General features: G+C 45.9%; 1 protein-coding gene across 1 annotated transcript in view; it reads right to left on the bottom strand.

The window, feature by feature from the left end:
- Positions 1 to 16,790, bottom strand: part of LOC310763437 (broad substrate specificity ATP-binding cassette transporter ABCG2-like) — a 36,809-nt gene extending 20,019 nt beyond the window's left edge. Inside the window, exons 1-7 of the mRNA XM_083615624.1 lie at positions 16,500 to 16,790; positions 13,450 to 13,749; positions 10,490 to 10,549; positions 8,236 to 8,350; positions 6,728 to 6,880; positions 5,527 to 5,684; positions 2,760 to 2,911 (exon numbers count right to left, since the gene is read on the bottom strand). Coding sequence (XP_083471750.1) covers positions 2,760 to 2,911; positions 5,527 to 5,684; positions 6,728 to 6,880; positions 8,236 to 8,350; positions 10,490 to 10,549; positions 13,450 to 13,739 — 928 coding nt within the window. The 5' untranslated portion in view covers positions 13,740 to 13,749; positions 16,500 to 16,790. The remainder of the gene's footprint in view (positions 1 to 2,759; positions 2,912 to 5,526; positions 5,685 to 6,727; positions 6,881 to 8,235; positions 8,351 to 10,489; positions 10,550 to 13,449; positions 13,750 to 16,499) is intronic.
- Positions 16,791 to 20,342: the final 3,552 nt, after the last annotated feature.

Here is a 20,342-nt window from a genome sequence, read left to right as displayed (position 1 = left end):
CTTATCTTCTTGAAGGCAAACAACGGTGGTGAGAATGGGTAATTGTTGGGTAAAAGGTAAAGGTAAAGGGACCCCTGACCATTAGGTCCAGTCGTGGACGACTCTGGGGTTGTGTGCTCATCTCACTCTATAGGCCGAGGGAGCCGGCGTTTGTCCGCAGACACCTTCCGGGTCATGTGGCCAGCATGACTAAGCCACTTCTTGCGAACCAGAGCAGCACACGGAAACTCCGTTTACCTTCCCGCCGGAGTGGTACCTATTTATCTACTTGCACTTTGAGGTGCTTTCGAACTGCTAGGTTGGCAGGAGCTGGGACCGAGCAACAGGAGCTCACCCCGTCGCGGGGATTCGAACCGCCGACCTTCCGATTGGCAAGCCCTAGGCTTTGTGGTTTAGACCACAGCGCCACCCGCATCCCTCTAATTGTTGGGTTAATGAACGGCAAAAAGATCTATATGCATCTTCTCTTTCAATGCAGAGAGCTTGCCTAGACTTCACATAAATTCCCCAGATACAATGCAATATGGTAACCAGGTCCTTCTTTCTTAAGGGCTAAATAGGAGTCAGAGTAGTGGAAGCTACTGCAGATTAGGCCCCAATTCAGGTGAAATTGGCACTAAGTGATAAATAAGTGGGTTTTGGGTTGCAATTTGGGCACTCGGTCTCTAAAAGGTTTGCCATCACTGCCCTTGGGGTCCCTTCCAACTCTACAACTCTATGATTCTATGCTTAATTTTGACACCAGAGGAACAAAAGCAAGGTGAAGCAATCCTGTACATTTGGATTCAAAGTGTGGGTGTGCGTGTGGGTGTGGGTGTTCAGCGCTACAGTGGATGCTCGGATTGCGAACGTGATCCGTGTGGGATGCACGTTCGCAACCCACAGTGTTCGCAAACCACAGTCTGCGCACGCGTGGGTTGTGATTCGGCGCTTCTGCGCATGCACAAATCGCAATTTAGCACTTCTGCGCATGTGCAGCCACCAAAACTCAGAAGTAACACAACCTGAAGCATCTGTAACCTGAAGTATGACTGTACAGTGGTACCTCAGGTTACATACGCTTCAGGTTACATATGCTTCAGGTTACAGACTCCGCTAATCCAGAAATAGTGCTTCAGGTTAAGAACTTTGCTTCAGGATAAGAACAGAAATCGTGCTCTGGTGGCGCGATGGCAGCAGGAGGCCCCATTAGCTAAAGTGGTGCTTCAGGTTAAGAACAGTTTCATGTTAAGAACAGACCTCCGGAACGAATTAAGTACTTAACCTGAGGTACCACTGTACTAACAACAGAGAGGGCAATCCCCAACACGACAGCCTTCTTCCCTAGGGGCAAATCTCACTATGCCTTCATCATAATTTATCTTGTTCACACCTGCAGAGAGATGTCACTGCTATCTTGCTCTTTCCCTCCTTCAGGGTTTTTTTGTGGCAAGAAGAAAGATGGAGGAAGCAGTGGGGGGAGGGAGAGAATGGAAGAATCTCAACTGGCTCGTGCTGTTTCCTGGAATCCCCATACAATTATGTAAAGGAGACATGGCAATTGGCCATTAAAAGGCTTGTCTGGAAGCATCCACTGTCAGCCCAAGCAGCTGAGACAGAGATGGTCCCTGATATATAATGAGATGAAAAAAATGTTGAAATATACATTTATAAAGAAACCAGAAGCATTTTTACTGGGCATTGTGGGGAGTGATATAAATAGAAAGGAATGTAAGCTCTTTTTATATGCAATAACAGCAGCAAGAATATTACTGGCCCAAAAATGGAAGCAAGAAAAATTATCGTCGATTGAAGAATGGAGGATGAAGTTAATGGACTATGCAGAACTAGATAAACTAACAGGAAGGATTTGAAACCGGCGGGACTGGAAATTCACGGAAGACTGGAGTAAATTTACGGACTATTTGAAAAGTATTTGCGAAGATCAGACGACGTTTGTAGGTTTGCAAGAAGTTTTGTGAGGAGTATTATTGGGAGTATTGCAAAAATGGAGAAGGGGAAGGATGATCTGTTAAGAGATGTAAAGGCAATATAAAGTTAAGTGGTCAAAACGGTGGATCATCAGAGGTGCTGATGGAAGTCTAAAAAGATTGTATTAGTGATAAGTTTTGTGGTACATTTTATAATTTATATGTTAAAATTAAAAAAAAAATATTTAAAATAAAAAAGAGAGACAGAGACAGTCCCAGAAGTCTCTCTGCTAGGGTCTCCGAGGCAAATCTTGATCTTGACATGAAATCTGCGTGCCATTGGCAGCTCTCAGTTGTCTACAAAAGCTTCAGTGGACCCCTTGAGTTTTCTAATCCCTGCTCTGGTGAGTTTTGCTGACATTCCCGCGCCTACAAACTCTTATAATAACTGTCGGAATCTCCACTCGGCCAAGCCGATAAGGCCTCATCTTCCTCCGAGCTGAGCCTTTGAAATCGCCTCCGACATGTTTAATGGCCTGAGCCTTTGATAAGGCCTCAAGCACATTCTATCCAGCAGGGTTCCCAGCACAGGGAAGAGACGAGAGGTTTGGCTACATTGTATAGAGTTTTATTTCTTACTATGCAGACAGCTAAGAAATATACATCCTCTCTCTTCGAAAGCAGAGAGCAACTGAACAAAGGAACAAAGGAAACAGGAAACCACTAACGTCACATCCCGTCTCCCTTTCCCGTGAGACTGCAAGGTCTCTGGAATGTAAACAGAGTCCTGTGACTCCCAGCAGCTGCCCAGTGAGAAACAGAAACTAACAATAATAAGAGTTAACTTACCAATAGACTGGAAATACCCCAGGGCTTCCTTTGCGGGTCCATGATAGAGTACCTTCCCCAAAGCCAGTAACGTCAAGCTATCGAACAGCTTGAAGATGGAATAGCGAGGTTGGTGGATGGAGAAAATGATGGTTCTGCCTCTTCTGGAGAGCCTAGGATGAAAAGCTGCACCTTTTAAGTTTTAGCTCTCTTGATGAGGTAGGACGATGGCAAAAATGCAAAAACCGCGCAAGTCTGCCCCCAGGCCTTAAACTTACAAACAGGATGCTGCCGCCTTTCTAAAGCTATGCAAGGTTGGGTTTCTCAATGCCTGGATGGCCGACCACCTAGGGCAACATCCCCAAACTCGGCCCTCCAGATGTTTTGGGACTACAACTCCCATCATCCCTAGATACCCAGCTCTACCTCTCTTTTAAATCAGAACCAGTGAAGGTGGTGAAGGTCCTGTGTGAGTGCCTGGAGGCGGTTGGTGGATGGATGGCGGCTAACAGATTGAGGTTGAATCCTGACAAGACTGAAGTACTGTTTTGGGGGGACAGGGGGCGGGCGGATGTGGGGGATTCCCTGGTCCTGAATGAGGTAACTGTGCCCCTGAAGGACCAGGTGTGCAGCCTGGGAGTCGTTTTGGACTCACAGCTGTCCATGGAGGCGCAGGTTAATTCTGTGTCCAGGGCAGCTGTCCACCAGCTCCACCTGGTACGCAGGCTAAGACCCTACCTGCCTGTGGACTGTCTTGCCAGAGTGGTGCATGCTCTGGTTATCTCCCGCTTGGACTACTGCAATGCGCTCTACGTGGGGCTACCTTTGAAGGTGACCCGGAAACTGCAATTAATCCAGAATGCGGCAGCTAGACTGGTGACTGGGAGTGGCCGCTGGGACCACATAACACTGGTCCTGAGAGATCTGCATTGGCTCCCAGTACGTTTCCGAGCACAATTCAAAGTGTTGGTGCTGCCCTTTAAAGTCTTAAACGGCCTCAGCCCTCTATACCTGAAGGAGTGTCTCCACCCCCATCATTCAGCCTGGACACTGAGATCCGGCACCGAGGGGCCTTCTGGCGGTTCCCTCATTGCGAGAAGTGAGGTTACAGGGAACCAGACAGAGGGCCTTCTCGGTAGTGGCGCCCACCCTGTGGAACGCCCTCCCACCAGATGTGAAGGAAATAAGCAGCTATCTTTTTTTTAAAAGACATCTGAAGGCAGCCCTGTTTAGGGAAGTTTTTAATATTTGGTGCTGTATTGTTTTTAACACTTGATTGGAAGTTGCCCAGAGTGGCTGGGGAAATTCAGCCAGATGGGCGGGGTATAAATAAATTATTATTATTATTATTATTATTATTATTATTATTATTATTATTATAACAGGACCAGTGGTCAGGGATGGTGGGAATTGTAGTCCCAAAACATTTTGAAGGCCAAGTTTGGGGATGCCTAACCTAGGGGACCCTATGTACAGCGCCTTAAGATCACAAGGAAATCACTGCTGCATTAGACCAGACACCCATCTGGTCCAGAATCCTGTTCTTACAGTGGCCAACCAGGTGTCTATGGGGAGTCCATGACCAGGACCTGAGCACAATCTCTTTCTCCTCTCCAGCAGCTGGTATTCTGACAGTGGAGGGTAGAAAATATGCATCATGCTTGGTGCCACAGATGGCCTTTATCCTCTGTGAATCTGAGGACAATGATGGCAGAAAGGCAGGGTAGAAATAAATATATCTATATATTGGTCCATCATTGCAGACCCTCCAGGTGTCCCTATTTCCCAGAGACAGTCACAGATTTGCAGAAGCCGTCCTGGTGTCCGATTTGATCCCGGAATGCCCTCTTTTCCTTAGGATGTTCCTATTTTCATTGGAGAAATGTCGGAGGGTATGGAGTAGGGTTCCCCAGGGATTTTTTTTCCAACCGGGAGTCGCCGGAACACAGTTCCAGCACCTCTCAGGTGAGCGCCATTGCCATTCTAAGAGAACAAAAGAGGCGTTCATGGTGAATTCCAGCACCTCTTTTTCTAGAAAAACAGCACTAGGAGTCCCTATTTTCATGGGAGAAATTTTGGAGGGCATGGTAGGACATATATATATATATATATATATATATATATATCATTGCTATTATTATTATTACACACACATTCTTTATTATGGCCCAAAGACCCGCAAAAACAATTTTGGAAAATTGTTTCATAATCAAAACTACAGTGGACGCTTGGGTTGCGAATGTGATCTGTGCAGGAGGCACGACTGCAACCCGCAGCGTCCACAACCTACAGCACTGCGTCTGCGCATGCGCGGGTTGTGCTTCTGCGCATGCGCAAAGTGCAATTTAGCATTTCTGTGCATACGCGACCGCCAAAACCAAGGGAAGTAACCCATTCCAGTACTTCCCTTGGTTTCGGTGGGTCTGTAACCTGAAAAAAACGCAACCTGAAGCATCTGTAACCTGAGGTATGACTGTATTATTATTACAGTGGTACCTCGGGTTACATACGCTTCAGGTTACATACGCTTCAGGTTACAGACTCTGCTAACCCAGAATAGTGATTCAGGTTAAGAACTTTGCTTCAGGATGAGAACAGAAATCGTGCTCCGGTGGCACGGCAGCAGCAGGAGGCCCCATTAGCTAAAGTGGTGCTTCAGGTTAAGAACAGTTTCAGGTTAAGAACGGACCTCCAGAACGAATTAAGTACTTAACCCGAGGTACCACTGTATTATTATTATTATCCTTAAGCACTTCCAAGAGTTTCCAGAAGGGATAGCGTTTCTTACCTCTTTAGCAGGAGGAGAACAGCGTTGGCAGTGCTGGCATCGAGGCCTGTAGTGGGTTCATCTAGGAATAGCACTGGCGGTTCAGTGATCAGTTCCATTGCTATGTTAGTCCTCTTCCGTTCTCCCCCAGACACGCCTCGAATCAGTTCAGTTCCTACCTGCAAAAAATTAATTTAGGCATACCAAGTGTGCATCAGACACTGGAAAAACACCTCTAAGTGGTGTTATGGTATTCAAGCTGAGAAGTTAGAAAGCTATACAGTTACTGACTGACACCTGTGTGCACAAAAGCAGCCTCTGTCCCAACGCCTTTTTCTTTGTGCTTCCTGGAACAAGAAAGAAGCCCTGTGGAATGGCTCCCAGCTCAAGTGTATAAAATCTCTCTAAAAGGGAGATTTTACAGCCTGCATCTTTTCCAACCCAAAGATTGCATGATTCTTTTTGTAAGGAAACTAAATCATTTTCTTTTTAAGTTATTTGTTCATCTTTGTTTCGCTACCAGCAGATACAGACTTGTTTGCTGTAACTTCTGCAAAAACTCTGTGAATAGATAGCTTCACTTATATGGAAAGCTAAGTGTCTGTGATTTATTCTAACCTAAGTATTTTGTGGGTAACAGTTGTTTAAAGGTGGATGAAGGCATAAGTAAATCTAACCAAGTTTTAAGGTGCATTGAGCAATCGCCACTGTGCTAACTCTGCTACAAGGGAGTAAAGATATTTCTTCCAAACCTCTCTCTCTAACATGGGGTGGGTAAAGGTAAAGGGACCCCTGACCATTAGGTCCAGTCGTGACCGACTCTGGGGTTGCAGCGCTCATCTCGCTTTATTGGCCGAGGGAGCCGGCGTACAGCTTCCGGGTCATGTGGCCGGCATGACTAAGCCGCTTCTGGCGAACCAGAGCAGCGCACGGAAACACCTTTTACCTTTCCTTTGGAGCGGTACCTATTTATCTACTTGCACTTTGATGTGCTTTCGAACTGCTAGGTTGGCAGGAGCAGGGACCGAGCAACGGGAGCTCACCCCGTTGTGGGGATTCGAACCGCCAACCTTCTGATCGGCAAGTCCTAGGCTCTGTGGTTTAACCCACAGCGCCACCCACGTCCCATGGGGTGGGTAGGGTCACACTATTAACACTACGTTTGTGCTAACAGCTATGGGGATATCAGCAAAACCTTTTAAATGACCCAAGATGTGCTTACCTTAGTATCAGCCACTTTGCTCAGCCCCAGCTCATTGATAATCTGGACCACACGCTCTTCCTTCTCCTGAAAGCTGATAGTGTTCGGAAGCCGCAAGGCTGCTGAGAAGAGCAGATTCTCCCTCACTGTCATTGTTCCCATGACAACATCATCCTGAAAGCAGAATATTTTGACTGTAAGAAAGCACATGCAAAGGAATATCCTTCTTCCCTCCACCCTGCCATTCCAGGTGCAGAAACTGAATGGACTAGCAGCTGACTCTTGCTTCAAGAAAGCCCATTAATTTTAATGGGTCTACTCTCTGTTTAGGCCCCATCTGCCCTATAAATTCAAAGCAGCATCATACCATGTTAAACAGTCATGGCTTCCCCCCTAAGAATCCTGGGAGCTGTTTTTTGTTAAGGATGCTTACAGTTGTTATTGACGGACAGAGTCTTGGCAGTAAATGAAAAAAGACCACGCGGAGCCAAAGGTCCAAAAGAAAAAACTTTTACAGTGGTACCTTGGCTCTCAAACGCCTTGGTACTCAAACAACTTGGAACCCAAACACTGCAAACCTGGAAGCAAGTGTTCCGGTTTGCAAACTTTTTTCGAAAGCTGAACATGCTCCGTTTTGAGTGCCACACTTCCGTTTTGAGTGTTACGCTGAGGTCTGTCTGTTTTCACTATTTATTTTGCATTTTTGTTTTTGCGCCTTTTTTGTTTTGTTTTTGTGACTGTGTGGGACCCAGTTCAGCTATTGATTGATTGATTGATTGATTGTGTGACTGCAGTACATTGTTTATTGCTTCCATTTTATGGATCAATGGTCTCGTTAGATAGTAAAATCCATGTTAAATTGCTGTTTCAGGGGTGGTTTCTAAAAGTCTGGAACAGATTAATCCATTTTGCATTACTTTCTATGGGAAAGCATGCCTTGGTTTTGGAACGCTTTGGTTTTGGAATGGACTTCCGGAACGGATTAAGCTTGAGAACCAAGGTACCACTGTCCTAAAAGGCAAAGGCTTGTTACGAAAAACTTCAGACACACAAGGTACAAATGAAAGTAAGAGACAGTGATAGAGAGCAGCTCGCTGAGTGCAGGAATTTCTCCCTCCTGGCTCAGTGTGACCTTGAGATAGTCAAAACAATATTTGCATCGGAAACGAACCTTCTAGAATCTTCCAGAATTTTCTAGCGCTTTCCAGTTTCTGCCCACAAAGACTTTAGTCATAACAGTTAGGAGGCCCTTATTCCCCTCACAGACCTACAGTTCTCAAAGTGATTTAACAGTCAGTCCTTCTTCCAAGGGAACTCTGGGAATTGTAGTTCTGTGAGGGGGAAGAGGAGTCCCACAGCTCTCAGCAACTCGAGTTCCCATGATTCTTTGGGGGCAAGCCGTGGCTATTTGAAGTGGTACGATAGTGCTTTGACTGTGTCATGCAGATGGGTGCTTATCATCCCAAGAACTGGGGTGGTGGGGGAAACAGATATAGCAGAAGCAAAATCCAAACGGCTGAGACACTCACCTGAACTACATATCCTGAGATGCACTTGAAATTGGGAGGTTGTGGGACGCCATCTATAAGAACGTCCCCTGACAAGCCAGCAGGATCTTTTCGGGCAGCCAAAACATCTAGGAGGCTAAAGGTAAAGGACGCGACAGTTGTTCAGTTGCAGACGACTCTGGGGTTGCGACACTCATCTCGCTTTACAGGCCAAGGGAGCCGGCGTTTGTCCACAGACAGTTTTTCATGTGGCCAGCATGACTAAGCTGCTTCTGGCACAACAGAACACCGAAACCAGAGCAGCTCACAGAAACTCCGTTTACCTTCCCGCTACAGTGGTACCTATTTATCTACTTGCACTGGCATGCTTTCAAACTGCTAGGTTGGCAGGAGCTGGGACTGAGCAATGGGAGCTCACCGCATTGCGGGGATTCGAACCGCCAACCTTCTGATCGGGAAGCCCAAGGCTCAGTGGTTTAGACCACAGTGCCACCCGCGTCTCTAGGAGGCTAGAAATGGTAAAATGTTCTGTCAAGTCCTCCTGCTTTTGAGACTACGATTTCCAACAGGGATAATGATAAACAACACAGCGAGGTCTTTTTCTGGACCCAAACACTGGGGACTGTGTTATTCCTAACCATCTCTGGAAGAGACATTCTCGCTCTAAAAACACTGATCAGCAAAAAAAATATTCATATAAAACGAACCAATGAGGAATTCAAATCTTGTACTAAGGAAGCCCATTGGAAAGCAAGCAAATGATGCTCTTAAATGGAACATTGGAGAAACAGGTTATTACAGTGGTACCTTGGTTGGCATACATCTTGGTTTGCATATGTTTTGGATTACGAACACGTCAAACCTGGAAGCGCGTGCCCTGGTTTGCAACCTTTTTTTGCATTCCAACCCATTTTTTTCTGATTACGAACAATTTTTTTTTGGAGGCCCCATTGGAGAAAGCGCGCCTTGTGTTACAACCTGTTTTGGTTTACAAACGGACCTCCGGAACGGATAATGGTTGTAAACCAAGGTACCGCTGTAGTGGATTATTGCTATGAATAAGTAGTCGTGCCAATACTTTGGTCTGGCAGGGCTCCTTTTGCGCCATAACTGCACGATAAGAAGAAATTCAGGAGCTGTGTTGGTGCTGCCATCACTGTATCTGCAGGCTGAGAAAAGCCTCATTTTCTTTTTTGTCCATTGTCCCTATTTTTCAGGGACAGTCCTGGATTTACAGAAGCCGTCCCAGTTTCTGATTTGATCCTGGAATGTTCCACTTTTCCTTAAGGTAAAGGGACGCCTGACCATTAGGTCCAGTTGTGGCCGACTCTGGGGTTGCGGCGCTCATCTTGCTTTACTGGCCGAGGGAGCCAGCATACAGCTTCCGGGTCATGTGGCCAGCATGACTAAGCCACTTCTGGCGAACCAGAGCAGCACACGGAAACGCCGTTTACCTTCCCGCCGAAGTGGTACCTATTTATCTACTTGCACTTTGACATGCTTTCGAACTGCTAGGTTGGCAGGAGCAGGGACCGAGCAACGGGAGCTCACCCCGTCGCAGGGATTCAAACCGCCGACCTTCTGATCGGCAAGTCCTAGGCTCTGGACACCCCTATTTTCATCAGAGAAATGTTGGAGGGTATGGGGTTATCCAACCCCCAAGCCATTTGAAGGCAGCGTTGTATAGGGAAGCTTTTTTTAATATTAAATGTTTTATTATGTTTTTATATATGTTGGAAGCTGCCCAGAGAGGTTGGGGAAACCCAGTCAGATGGGCGGGGTGTAAGTAATAATGATGATGATGATGGAATAGGACATCCCGTTTTTCACTGGAGAAATGTTGGAGGGTATGCAGTTATTTAAAGCACAGGCACCCTGACCCCCCCTTTCAAATGGCACCCCCAATTACATGTGACTTCAAATAGCATTCTTCAAGCACAGTTTATACGCAATTAGGATTTTAATGCCGATTCACAGCTTCACAGGCTTGCTTTGAAACCTGAGGAAGTGTGTCTGGAAGGGAGATTTGTAATCCTTTCTTTCCTGGACCTTTTTTCTTTCTTAATCCTCTTCCCCAAAACTGCTCTCCGTTCCATAAGCAGGGGGTGGGGACAGGCTTCTGGGCAAGCGGTTTCGACAGAGAAAGGAAAATCCTCACCCATCTTCAAAGCATGTGCCAGTAGCTTCTAATTAAATAACAACAATTCCAAAAATCAAAGCTTTCTGATAACAGATTTCCCACACCACTTGGAATTTGGCCTTAAGATATACTCACGAAGATTTGCCGCTTCCCGTTGGTCCCAGGATAGCATTCATGCCTGGCCTCATGATGCCACTAGAAGTAAAAATGAATAAAAAGGAGGTTCAGTTTATCAACTGTTTTCTGCTTGATCTGTGTGGCATAATGACACCAGATCCTTTTCCCATGTCTTCTGCCACACCAACGTTCTGTTACAGAAATTTCCGTTCTGGAATTGTTGGTGATATAAATGGTTCACCTGCTATTATTCTGCTCATAATTTTATTCTTCCACCTGCCTGCAGGTGTTTGTGAAATCCTATATTTGGTGTTGAATCTGGATTCTTCAATACCTCCTCTTCCATTTTAAAATGCCAAGTTTCTGGCCCATATGTATGGAAATATACAAAGAAACCTATGCCCTGCCCACGGCCGGATTTACCGGATTTTTCGCTCCATAAGACGCACCTAGTTTTTAGAGGAGGAAAACAAGAAAAAAAAATTCTGAACGAAACAGTGGATGTATGATTTTTGTGGTTCATGCTGTGGCCACAGACATGATATGTGATTTGACGGTGAGTTTGGGGTAGCCCAATGCAAAAATCCTGAGGATTCATGTGGATCCGTGCTTTGTAACCACATTTTTGCGCCATTGCGGCCCCACGAAACAGTGGATGTGTGATTTTTTGGTGCAGGCTGTAGCCATGGACGTGCTATGTGATCTGATGGTAAATTTGGGGTGACTCAACGCAAAAATCCTGAGGATCCATGTGCTTTTACCTCCCCCCTCCCAGGCAGCCTCCTTTATTGCTAGCATCCCTTATCTCCCTCCTGATCGCTTGACGATCAGCTGCTTCCTTTCAACACCCCCTTCCCTCTTGTTTACCTTAGCGTCTTTTCCTTAGCTGGAGCAGTTTTTTGCTCCTCCTCTTCTTCTAATTTCTCTCCTCATTGCTTTAATCTTCCTGTCTCCTCTCCTTGCAAGTTTGCTGTCTTTACCTCCCCCCTCCCAGGCAGCCTCCTTTATTTCTAGAGTCCCATATCTCCCCTCCCGATCGCTTGCTGATCAGCTGATCAGCGGCTTCATTTCAACACCCCCTTCCCTCTTTCTAAAAAAAAAAAGCACGATCTGCTTTTCACCCCTGGGCAATTCGGCTCCAGGGACCACACACTTGCCCCATAAGACGTACAGACATTTCCCCTTACTTTTTAGGAGGAAAAAAGTGCGTCTTATGGAGCGAAAAATACGGTATCTGACTTTTAGAAGACATCTGAAGGCAGCCCTGCTTAGGGAAGTTTTTAATGTTTGATGTTTTATTGTGTTTTTAATACTCTGTTGGGAGCGGCCCAGAGTGGCTGGGGAAACCTGGCCAGATGGGTGGGGTATAAGTAATAAAATATTATTATTATTATTGGTTTCCAATCTTCTCACTTTAAAAAGAAAGTCAAATGAAAGGAATGCTATCCCCCTAGAATTTCTCAAGGCTTGAGGAAGTTTGTGCACATAACACTCTATTGTTTTCCAGATTTGGATGCTCTTTCATGTGCCTGCCCATATAATTGTTTGAGCTATCAGATTGGCACTTGCATAATGTGGACCTTGCAGAGTAATTTAGTGGCTCTGAGCAGCAGCAGCAGCAGCAGCAGCATTGTGATGGCCTGGGATTCGGACTCAAGAGGCTGAACCTGAGGAATCCCAGCCTGCACAGGAGTCCCCGCCTCCAGAACCAGCTGAGCCGGGGCTGGGGCTTGAGCCTGAAGGGTCCTCACCTGTGCTGGATTCTCAGCTGCAGGCACCAGCTGTGTCTGCTCTGGCCCCTGAGGTGATGGAGGACCCATTGCCTGCCGGTGCTCCACTCTCACCCCTGTCAGGGGAAGCTGAGGTTGCCTCTGGGTCCGGTAACCCTCCAGCCTCTCCTGAGCTACAGAGGCTCAGGGCAGAGAGGCGGCGGGAACTAAGTTCCCGCAGGAGGAGTGCTCGCCTCCAGGCCAGGAGAGGTGAGTCACCTGTGGACCAGGGCCGCCCTATGCCTCGGGGCAGATAAAAGCCAGTCAGCCCCAGTCCCAGGTTGCGGGAGCAACGTTGTTGATAGCCTGTTCCTGCCTGCACCCTGTCCTGCTCTTGCCAGAGTTCCTGACCTCACCCGACTCCCTGCCTTGGACCCAGCTACAGCTTTGACGGACAGCCTCCATACCGCACCATTGACCTCGGACTGGACTCGGACCTTGCCTCTCGGTTAGCCCCCAGGACCAGCACAAGCATCCTGAAGGGAGAAACCCATTCTCTTGATGGGAAGCTCAAGTCTCCCCAAGGGAAATGTCACATCTAACATGTGGTACACATTCCTCCAGCAAATAAAACAACAGAATTAAATCACAGCAGGCTTCTAGGCAGAGGTGGATGGGCTTGTGTCTCATACTGAGGCAAAGCTGAAGAATGGGATTGGATGCTCCTTTTTGACCTATTCAAGGTTCCTGTTTCTGTCACACATGAGGGCCCTGCTTCAATAATGTATTCTCCCCATCTTTATGTCATATTGTCTCTTCGCCCTGCTTCCCAGTAGGCTTGCTGTAGACCTGGACCTCCCAAAGGCACATCCAGCACTTTAAAGCTGGGCTTTTCTCTCCACACACAAAATCTCAGCAAAGATATTCGCAGTGGTCCTTTCAGAATTGTGCCATTAACTAAGCAATTGATATTGGAAACTCCCCCCCCCCCAAAAAAAAAACGACAGCTAAAACTTCAGCTCACCCATTCTATTTACTATCTGAAAACATTAATTGTCTTGAGCTCTCAATGAATCAGGAAGACGAGCTCCTTAAGTGATGTTAATTACTGTATTTTAATATTGTGTTGGAAGCCCAGAGTGGCTGGGGAAACAGCCAGATGGGCGAGGTATACATAGAAAATTATTATTATTATTATTATTATTATTATTATTATTATTATTACTTCCCCCAAAATTCTCTGTTAAGACGCATATTGCATGCACTTACTAGACGTTATGAAGGATTTTCTTCTCCACCACTTTCCGTTTGCACGGGGGTCCCCGGGACTGCTTGATGGAATACTGTATGCCGTGGAAACTCACCACTGACCCCCGAGGGGATCGGAGAGATTCTCTGGTTGGGACTGAACGCAGGAACGGACCCCCTCGTTCTGGTTCATTCCCAGCAGATGCATTCCTAGGGTTGGACACAGCTGTTGTTCCTGGATCTTTGCTGCATGTGTCAAACTCTATCGGCCCAACGCTGACAGAGTCTTCGATTTTCTCCAAGGTTCCCATCTGTCACTGCCTGAAATATTAAAATGCATTGAATTCGCTTTTGAACACTTTACAGCGGATTTGAAGCACTCCCTTTGAGGATTCCGAGAAATGTTAAGAATCCCGTCATTTCTACAGCACTTTCAAGGCACAAATTATCGTCATCCCCAAAATAACATGCCTAAAATCTACCAGGCTTTACGGAAAGATTACATAAGGGTTTTCTGCAGGCTTGCAAATGTAACAGACACAGCACAAGAGGGAAAAGGGATTGGGAGGGAAGAAGAAAATAAACAAGAACAGGCACAATTTCTTAAGGTGACAAAATTATTATAATTATCGCTTGGAAGGAGACCATTCAGGGAGGAGAGGAGTCAAAAGGCAGCTGGGTTCTTTCTCTGCCGGTGGATTGGGCCCCATTATCCCACTGAGATACAGGCAACTCTCAACCTACGAAGGGGTTACGCTCTGGAGAAAGCGTGTAAAGCCAAAATCGTGTATAGTCAAAATACATTGGGTTCTATGTCGGGTGTGATTGCCAAAGTCTTTTTCCCCAGATGCCTTCCTTCCTTTTTTAATCTTTTTTTTTTTTTTTTTTTGGTAAGCACGTAAAACCAGTGGCATACCGTGGGTTGCCAGTGCCCAGGGCCAGGCGAGTATCCTTAGTACCACCTGCCGATAGGCTGGAATGAAGGGGCAATAGCGTGGTGACCTACCCAAGTGGCAGCTGCAATGCCCCATGACCGTTGAGCATGGCGGAAAGCTGAATGTGCTCAAGTTAGGTGTGTTTGAGTTACCTGTACTCTCTTACAGCAGTTTTGTAACTACTCTTCCTGTTTCACAGACCAGGGATCATGAAGATAAGAGCTAATTCTTTGCCCTAGACAACTGGACCTGAGCCATCTATATTTTATGATATGGTTGTATAGATATAAATTTATGAATAATTCTAATCAAGCTTCGTTCCACTGTATAAGCAAAGCAGCTGACCTCATTTTTGCTCAGTATGTAGTATTCTAATAGGAGCTAGGTGTTCATTTAGCAATTTGAGAGCTTGTTAAAAGTACTGAAACAGGAATGAAACAACAGGCACAGTCCTCTGTGCAGTTCCCATTCATTGCACAACAGACAATAGAAAATGGAAGAAATACAACGGTGGTCAGTGTTTACATTTCTGATACTGCAATCCTATAAGATAAATACAAGAGTCCCATCAGTATTGGCATTCTGTGGGCTCCTGAAGACATACCTGTTAAAGCACGGATTCCCCTGAACTGAACTTTATTGTTTCAGCTGTTTTTCACTCTTTTAACTGTTACACATTTTTAATTGTCTATTTAACTAGGGATGTTTTAATGCTCAATAGATTTGTTATGTAATAATAATAATAATAATAATAAACATATATGTCTATCCAGAAGCCCCACTGAATTCAGAATAAGGTTTGCGGAACTCAATGAGACTTTCCTTTGAGCAGACAATTTTACTGCAAGCCAGAACATCCCCAGATCAACTCATTCTTCCAATACGAATTCACACAAGCCACTATCCACCTCAGATCCTGCCACTGTGGCCACAATCCTACACCGCAGTCTAGCGATAATATCAGCCTACTTTACTGGAAGCTGCCTGATACTGAGTTGGCTCATTGGTCCACCTACCTGAATATTGCCCCCAGCAGCCTTTCTCAACCTTGCCCCATCCCATGTTCTTGAACTAAAACTCCCACCACCCCTGACCACTAGGCATGCTGGCTTGGAACGATGGGAGTTGTAGTACAACAACACCTGGGGACCAAAGGCTGGTCTATACACTATAACTGGCTGGAGCTCTCCAGAATTTTAGGCAGGAGTTCTTTCTGTCCTGGCTCTACCTGGAAACAGCAGGGATCGAACCTGGACGCCCACGTATTGAAAGAAGATGCTCTAGCACTGAGCCATGGCCCTGGCCCTAAAATACAGGTGAACTATATTCTTATTATTATTACCTGCCTTTCACCCTGAGGTCCCAGGGCAGGTTACAGCATTAAAACACAATACTGAAAACTTACAATCACAAAATTAAGGTGAGTCCTAAAACAAAAGCCAGGGTAATAAGGAGCATCTTAAGTATTTTCTGGAAGCTGCCCGATGCAACTCTTTGGGGAATTATAGAATTGTAGAGTTGGAAGGGACCAAAAAGATTATCTCGTCCAAACCAGGAATCTTTTGCTCAAACCCACGACCCTGAGATTAAGTGTCTCCTGCTCTACTGACTGAGCTAACGTTACAACAAATCTGCAAATTATTATTAATTCTGAATATTATCTTGCCCTCGTTCTGTTTCTTTACTTATGAAGAAAACTCAGAGAGCAGAGAGGAGCACAGATAGCCTTTCAGAAGCCAAGATGCTTGATTAAAAGGAGACCTTTAACTGGATCATCCTCTGCAAACTAATGCGAGTGCAAATTCAAGTTACAAAGAACTCATGATCAGCCGTGTCTTCTGCATTAGCCCATTAAAAGGGGCTTTTAAAAAACCATTAAAGATTTTCTTGGTTTGCAAAAGCACATGCCTTGTCTCTTTTTTCAGGTTGTACAGTCTTTCTTACATTTGTTGTGAGACATTAGTGTTGAGTACCGCCTTCTCCGTAGAGCAGCCCGGCAGACTCCCAGTCCTCTGAAAACTTAGCCCCAAGTGAGTAACACAAATTGCAGAAAGCAGTGAGGCGAAAAAAGAGTGACAGGCAAACAAGCCATTACATAGCATCCTCTCTACTTCCAATGCCCAAGCGGTTCAGTACCTCTTTGGTTCTGCTTGCTGCCCAAAAGCTCCCGGTCCGATTCAGCTCAGCTGCCTACAGGTCTCTCCCCAGCAGAACTGAAGGTGAAAACCGCTATTCCCTGGTTGCTGCTGACTCAGTTCAAGGCAACTTACATAAACTTTTGTTTGAGGAACTCTCATTAGCAGCTTCTGATGCTGATGGGAGTGTCAAATTACTGCTGTCACGCAATCTCCTCTGAGGTCACTGGGGGAGAAGTCACAAGCGAAGAGTCAGCGTTGCCTTTGTAAAGAGAATTTTAGCTGTATTTTTGTTGTGGTTGGCTTTTTGTCTTTTTCTTTTGGCAGATAGGGGGGTTTCGGAAGATCGTCGGAGATGTAGGAAAAAGAATCTTCCGGTTTTGAATTTGAAGACCTCCCCTTTCTCCCACTGATGATTGCACGTTTATCCCTGAAAAGTTGTGTAAGAAACTGCATGCAGGTTGCGAACATGACTGCCGGAATTCCTCCTGCTTCTCCAGGTTGCCTTTTGAACCTGAGCCCTGTTCTTGCCTCAATTTATAAATTGGACAGAAATAAAAAATCCTTTCCCCTTGCAATCTCTTTTTGCGTTACTTCGCAATGTAAACCAGTGGTGAAGTACAAGTAGGTTTTTACACACTCTCCCTAGAATAACATACCCTCCTCTCTGGATGTCCTATTCCATAATAGGCCATAAGGTTACCAGATTTTTTTCAATGAATCCGGGGGCACTTCAATGGATTTTGTATGGTGACTGATTTGTAAATCCGGTGGCTGTCCCTGGAAAACAGTTCTTTAGGATCTGAGGTCTGAAGCTCAACATCAAAAAAACCTAAGATCATGGCCACTGGTCCCATCACCTCCTGGCAAATAGAAGGGGAAGAAATGGAGGCAGTGAGAGATTTTACTTTCTTGGGCTCCATGATCACTGCAGATGGTGACAGCAGTCACGAAATTAAAAAATGCCTGCTTCTTGGGAGAAAAGCAATGACAAATCTAGACAGCATCTTAAAAAAGCAGAGACATCACCTTGCCAACAAAGGTCCATATATTTAAAGCTATGGTTTTCCAAGGAGTGATGTATGGAAGTGAGAGCTGAACCATAAAGAAGACTGATCGCCGAAGAACTGATGCTTTTGAATTATGGTGCTGGAGGAGACTCTTGAGAGTCCCATGGACTGCAAGAAGATCAAACCTATCCATTCTAAAGGAAATCAGCCCTGAGTGCTCACTGGAAGGACAGATCCTGAAGCTGAGGCTCCAATACTTTGACCACCTCATGAGAAGAGAAGACTCCCTTGAGAAGACCCTGACGTTGGGAAAGATGGAGGGCACAAGGAGAAGGGGACGGCAGAGGACGAGATGGTTGGACAGTGTTCTCGAAGCTACCAGCATGAGTTCGACCAAACTGTGGGAGGCAGTGGAAGACAGGAGTGCCTGGCGTGCTCTGGTCCATGGGGTCACAAAGAGTCAGACACGACTAAACGACTAAACAACAACAACATCCCACTGTCCATTATTTGCTGTTGTGCATGTGGTTCCAGAATACTGTCCTGCAGTTTAAGTACAGTTGTACCTCGGAAGTCGAATGGAATCCATTCCGGAAGTCCGTTCGACTTCCAAAATGTTTGGAAGCCACGAAAGCAGTGCCAGATGTTTGGGTTCCAAAGAACGTTCACAAACCGGAACACTCACTTCTGGGTTTGTGGCGTTCAGGAGCCAAAACGTTTGACTCGCAAGGTGTTTGACTTCTGAGGTATGGCTGTACAACACAGCCCCCTTTCTGCATCGCCTGCCTGGAAACGGCTTACTTCTGAGTAGACAGTGTCAAGCTCCATTTACAATAAAGGAATAAACACTCCATATGTTTCCTAAGAAATGGCTGGCTGCGGAAGCACTGCAATGAAATAATTTAAAGCGCATTGGTGACCTTTTCCTTCAAAAATATAGGAAGTGCTTTGTATGCCAGCTTCACCATTTCCTTTACAGTGGTACCTCGGGTTAAGTACTTAATTCATTCTGGAGGTCTGTCCTTAACCTGAAACTGTTCTTAACCTGAAGCACCACTTTAGCTAATGGGGCCTCCTGCTGCCACCGTGCCGCCGCCGTGCGATTTCTGTTCTCATCCTGAAGCAAAGTTCTTAACCTGAGGTACTATTTCTGGGTTAGCGGAGTCTGTAATGTGAAGTGTATGTAACCTGAAGCGTATGTAACCTGAGGTACCACCGTATTTGGTGCAGGGATTTTATTTTAGGATAAACAGGTTTTTGCACCCACCCACACCACTTTAAATTGTTCTCTGACACGTGGAGAGGAGGAAAAATGAAAACCGGGACATTTCAGGATCAAATCAGAAACTGGGACGGCTTCTGTAATTCCGGGACTGTCCCTGGAAAACAGGGGCCCTTGGAGGGTAAGCTATGAAATAAGCTAAGCAGCTCTGTTGCCCTCTAGAGCAGGGGTCAGCAAGGTTTGCCTTGCCTGGGCCGGTTCACTCCAGCGGAGATCTCTCCATGGGCCGGATTGCGTGTGTGTGTGAGTGTGTGCGCCTGGATTTCTGGTGTCTGTGTCTGCGCAGACGCTATTTTCGGTGCCCACATCTGCGCAGATGCAATTTTCAGTGTCTGCACATGCGCAGATGCGATTTCTGGATTTTTGGAAGCGAGTCCCCGTGCCACACTGTGCCGGTTTAGCGCAGCGCATGGGGGCTTGCTGAGCGGGTGGCTCAGTTTGGGGGCAGCTTGTGGGCTGGTTAAATGACCCTCGTGGGCTGCTTGTGGCCCATGGGCCTTAGGTTGCCTACCGCTGCTCTAGCGCACCGAGTCCTCTTTTAAAACAGCTGGCCTTATTGCAGTGGGCAATTCACTGAAAAGTGTTGGGTGAACAAATGATTAACAGGAGACGAGCAGAGTAAATTAGGGGGAATTCCTCGATGTCCTGTCAACAAATCAGAATGAACCTCCATGTGAGCACTGCTCAAACAGAATAGGACGAAAGCTCATTACATAGGTCACTTCCCCTAGCGGTAACATTTATTGAAATTGTGATTTCCCACAAAACTGTGTGACTGCTATAGGCCCACCACATATTTTAGCTTTATTCTTCACATATGGTAAGGATTCAACCTTTTTTTTGGTGATGTGGCACAAGGACTAATCGGAACCGCTGCAGATGTTGTCTTCTTCCATCTGGAAGGAGCCAGAGCGTCAGTAAACAGCCGATCGTCTCCCCCAAACAGGCTCCCCCCTCCCTTTGGCACATGGCTTTTGCACTGTAAAGTCAACTCCGCACAAACAGATGAAAAAAACAGGAGACGGAGCAAAAAAATTGCTTCCCTGTGTGTTTGCAAAAATGGAAAAGATGGGACAACACTATGGACTCGAATTTATGGTATGTGTTGCAAGAAGGCAAGGAAATTTCAACATGCCCCTTTGTCATACAGTGGTGCCTCGCAAGACGAAATTAATTCGTTCCGCGAATTTTTTCGTCTAGCGAATTTTTCGTCTTGCGAAGCACGAAATCCCATAGGAATGCATTGAAAATCAATTAATGCGTTCCTATGGTCAAAAAAAGTCCAAACAAAGCCAAATTTGGTACAACAAGAGTTTATTAACTGCTCTTTAAAGTAACACATACTGTAAAGAGCATTTCAAAATTCAAACCCAGAATTTTTTTTAAAAAACAGCAGAGTGGCCCAATGGTCACAGAAAATCACAAAAATGCAGGAAAAAAACCACAAGCTTCCAGATTCTTGCAAACCCCTCCCCAACTGTTCACCCAGCCACCCAGCACACAGAAATTCAAATCCAGAAATTTTTTTAAAAAACAGCAGAGTGGCCCAATG

Source organism: Podarcis filfolensis (genome assembly GCF_964270895.1).
Source record: "Podarcis filfolensis genome assembly, chromosome: 5".
Taxonomy (NCBI): Eukaryota; Metazoa; Chordata; class Lepidosauria; order Squamata; family Lacertidae; genus Podarcis; species Podarcis filfolensis.
Note: the sequence above shows the minus strand (reverse complement) of the source record. Positions and strands in the feature narration are given on the sequence as shown.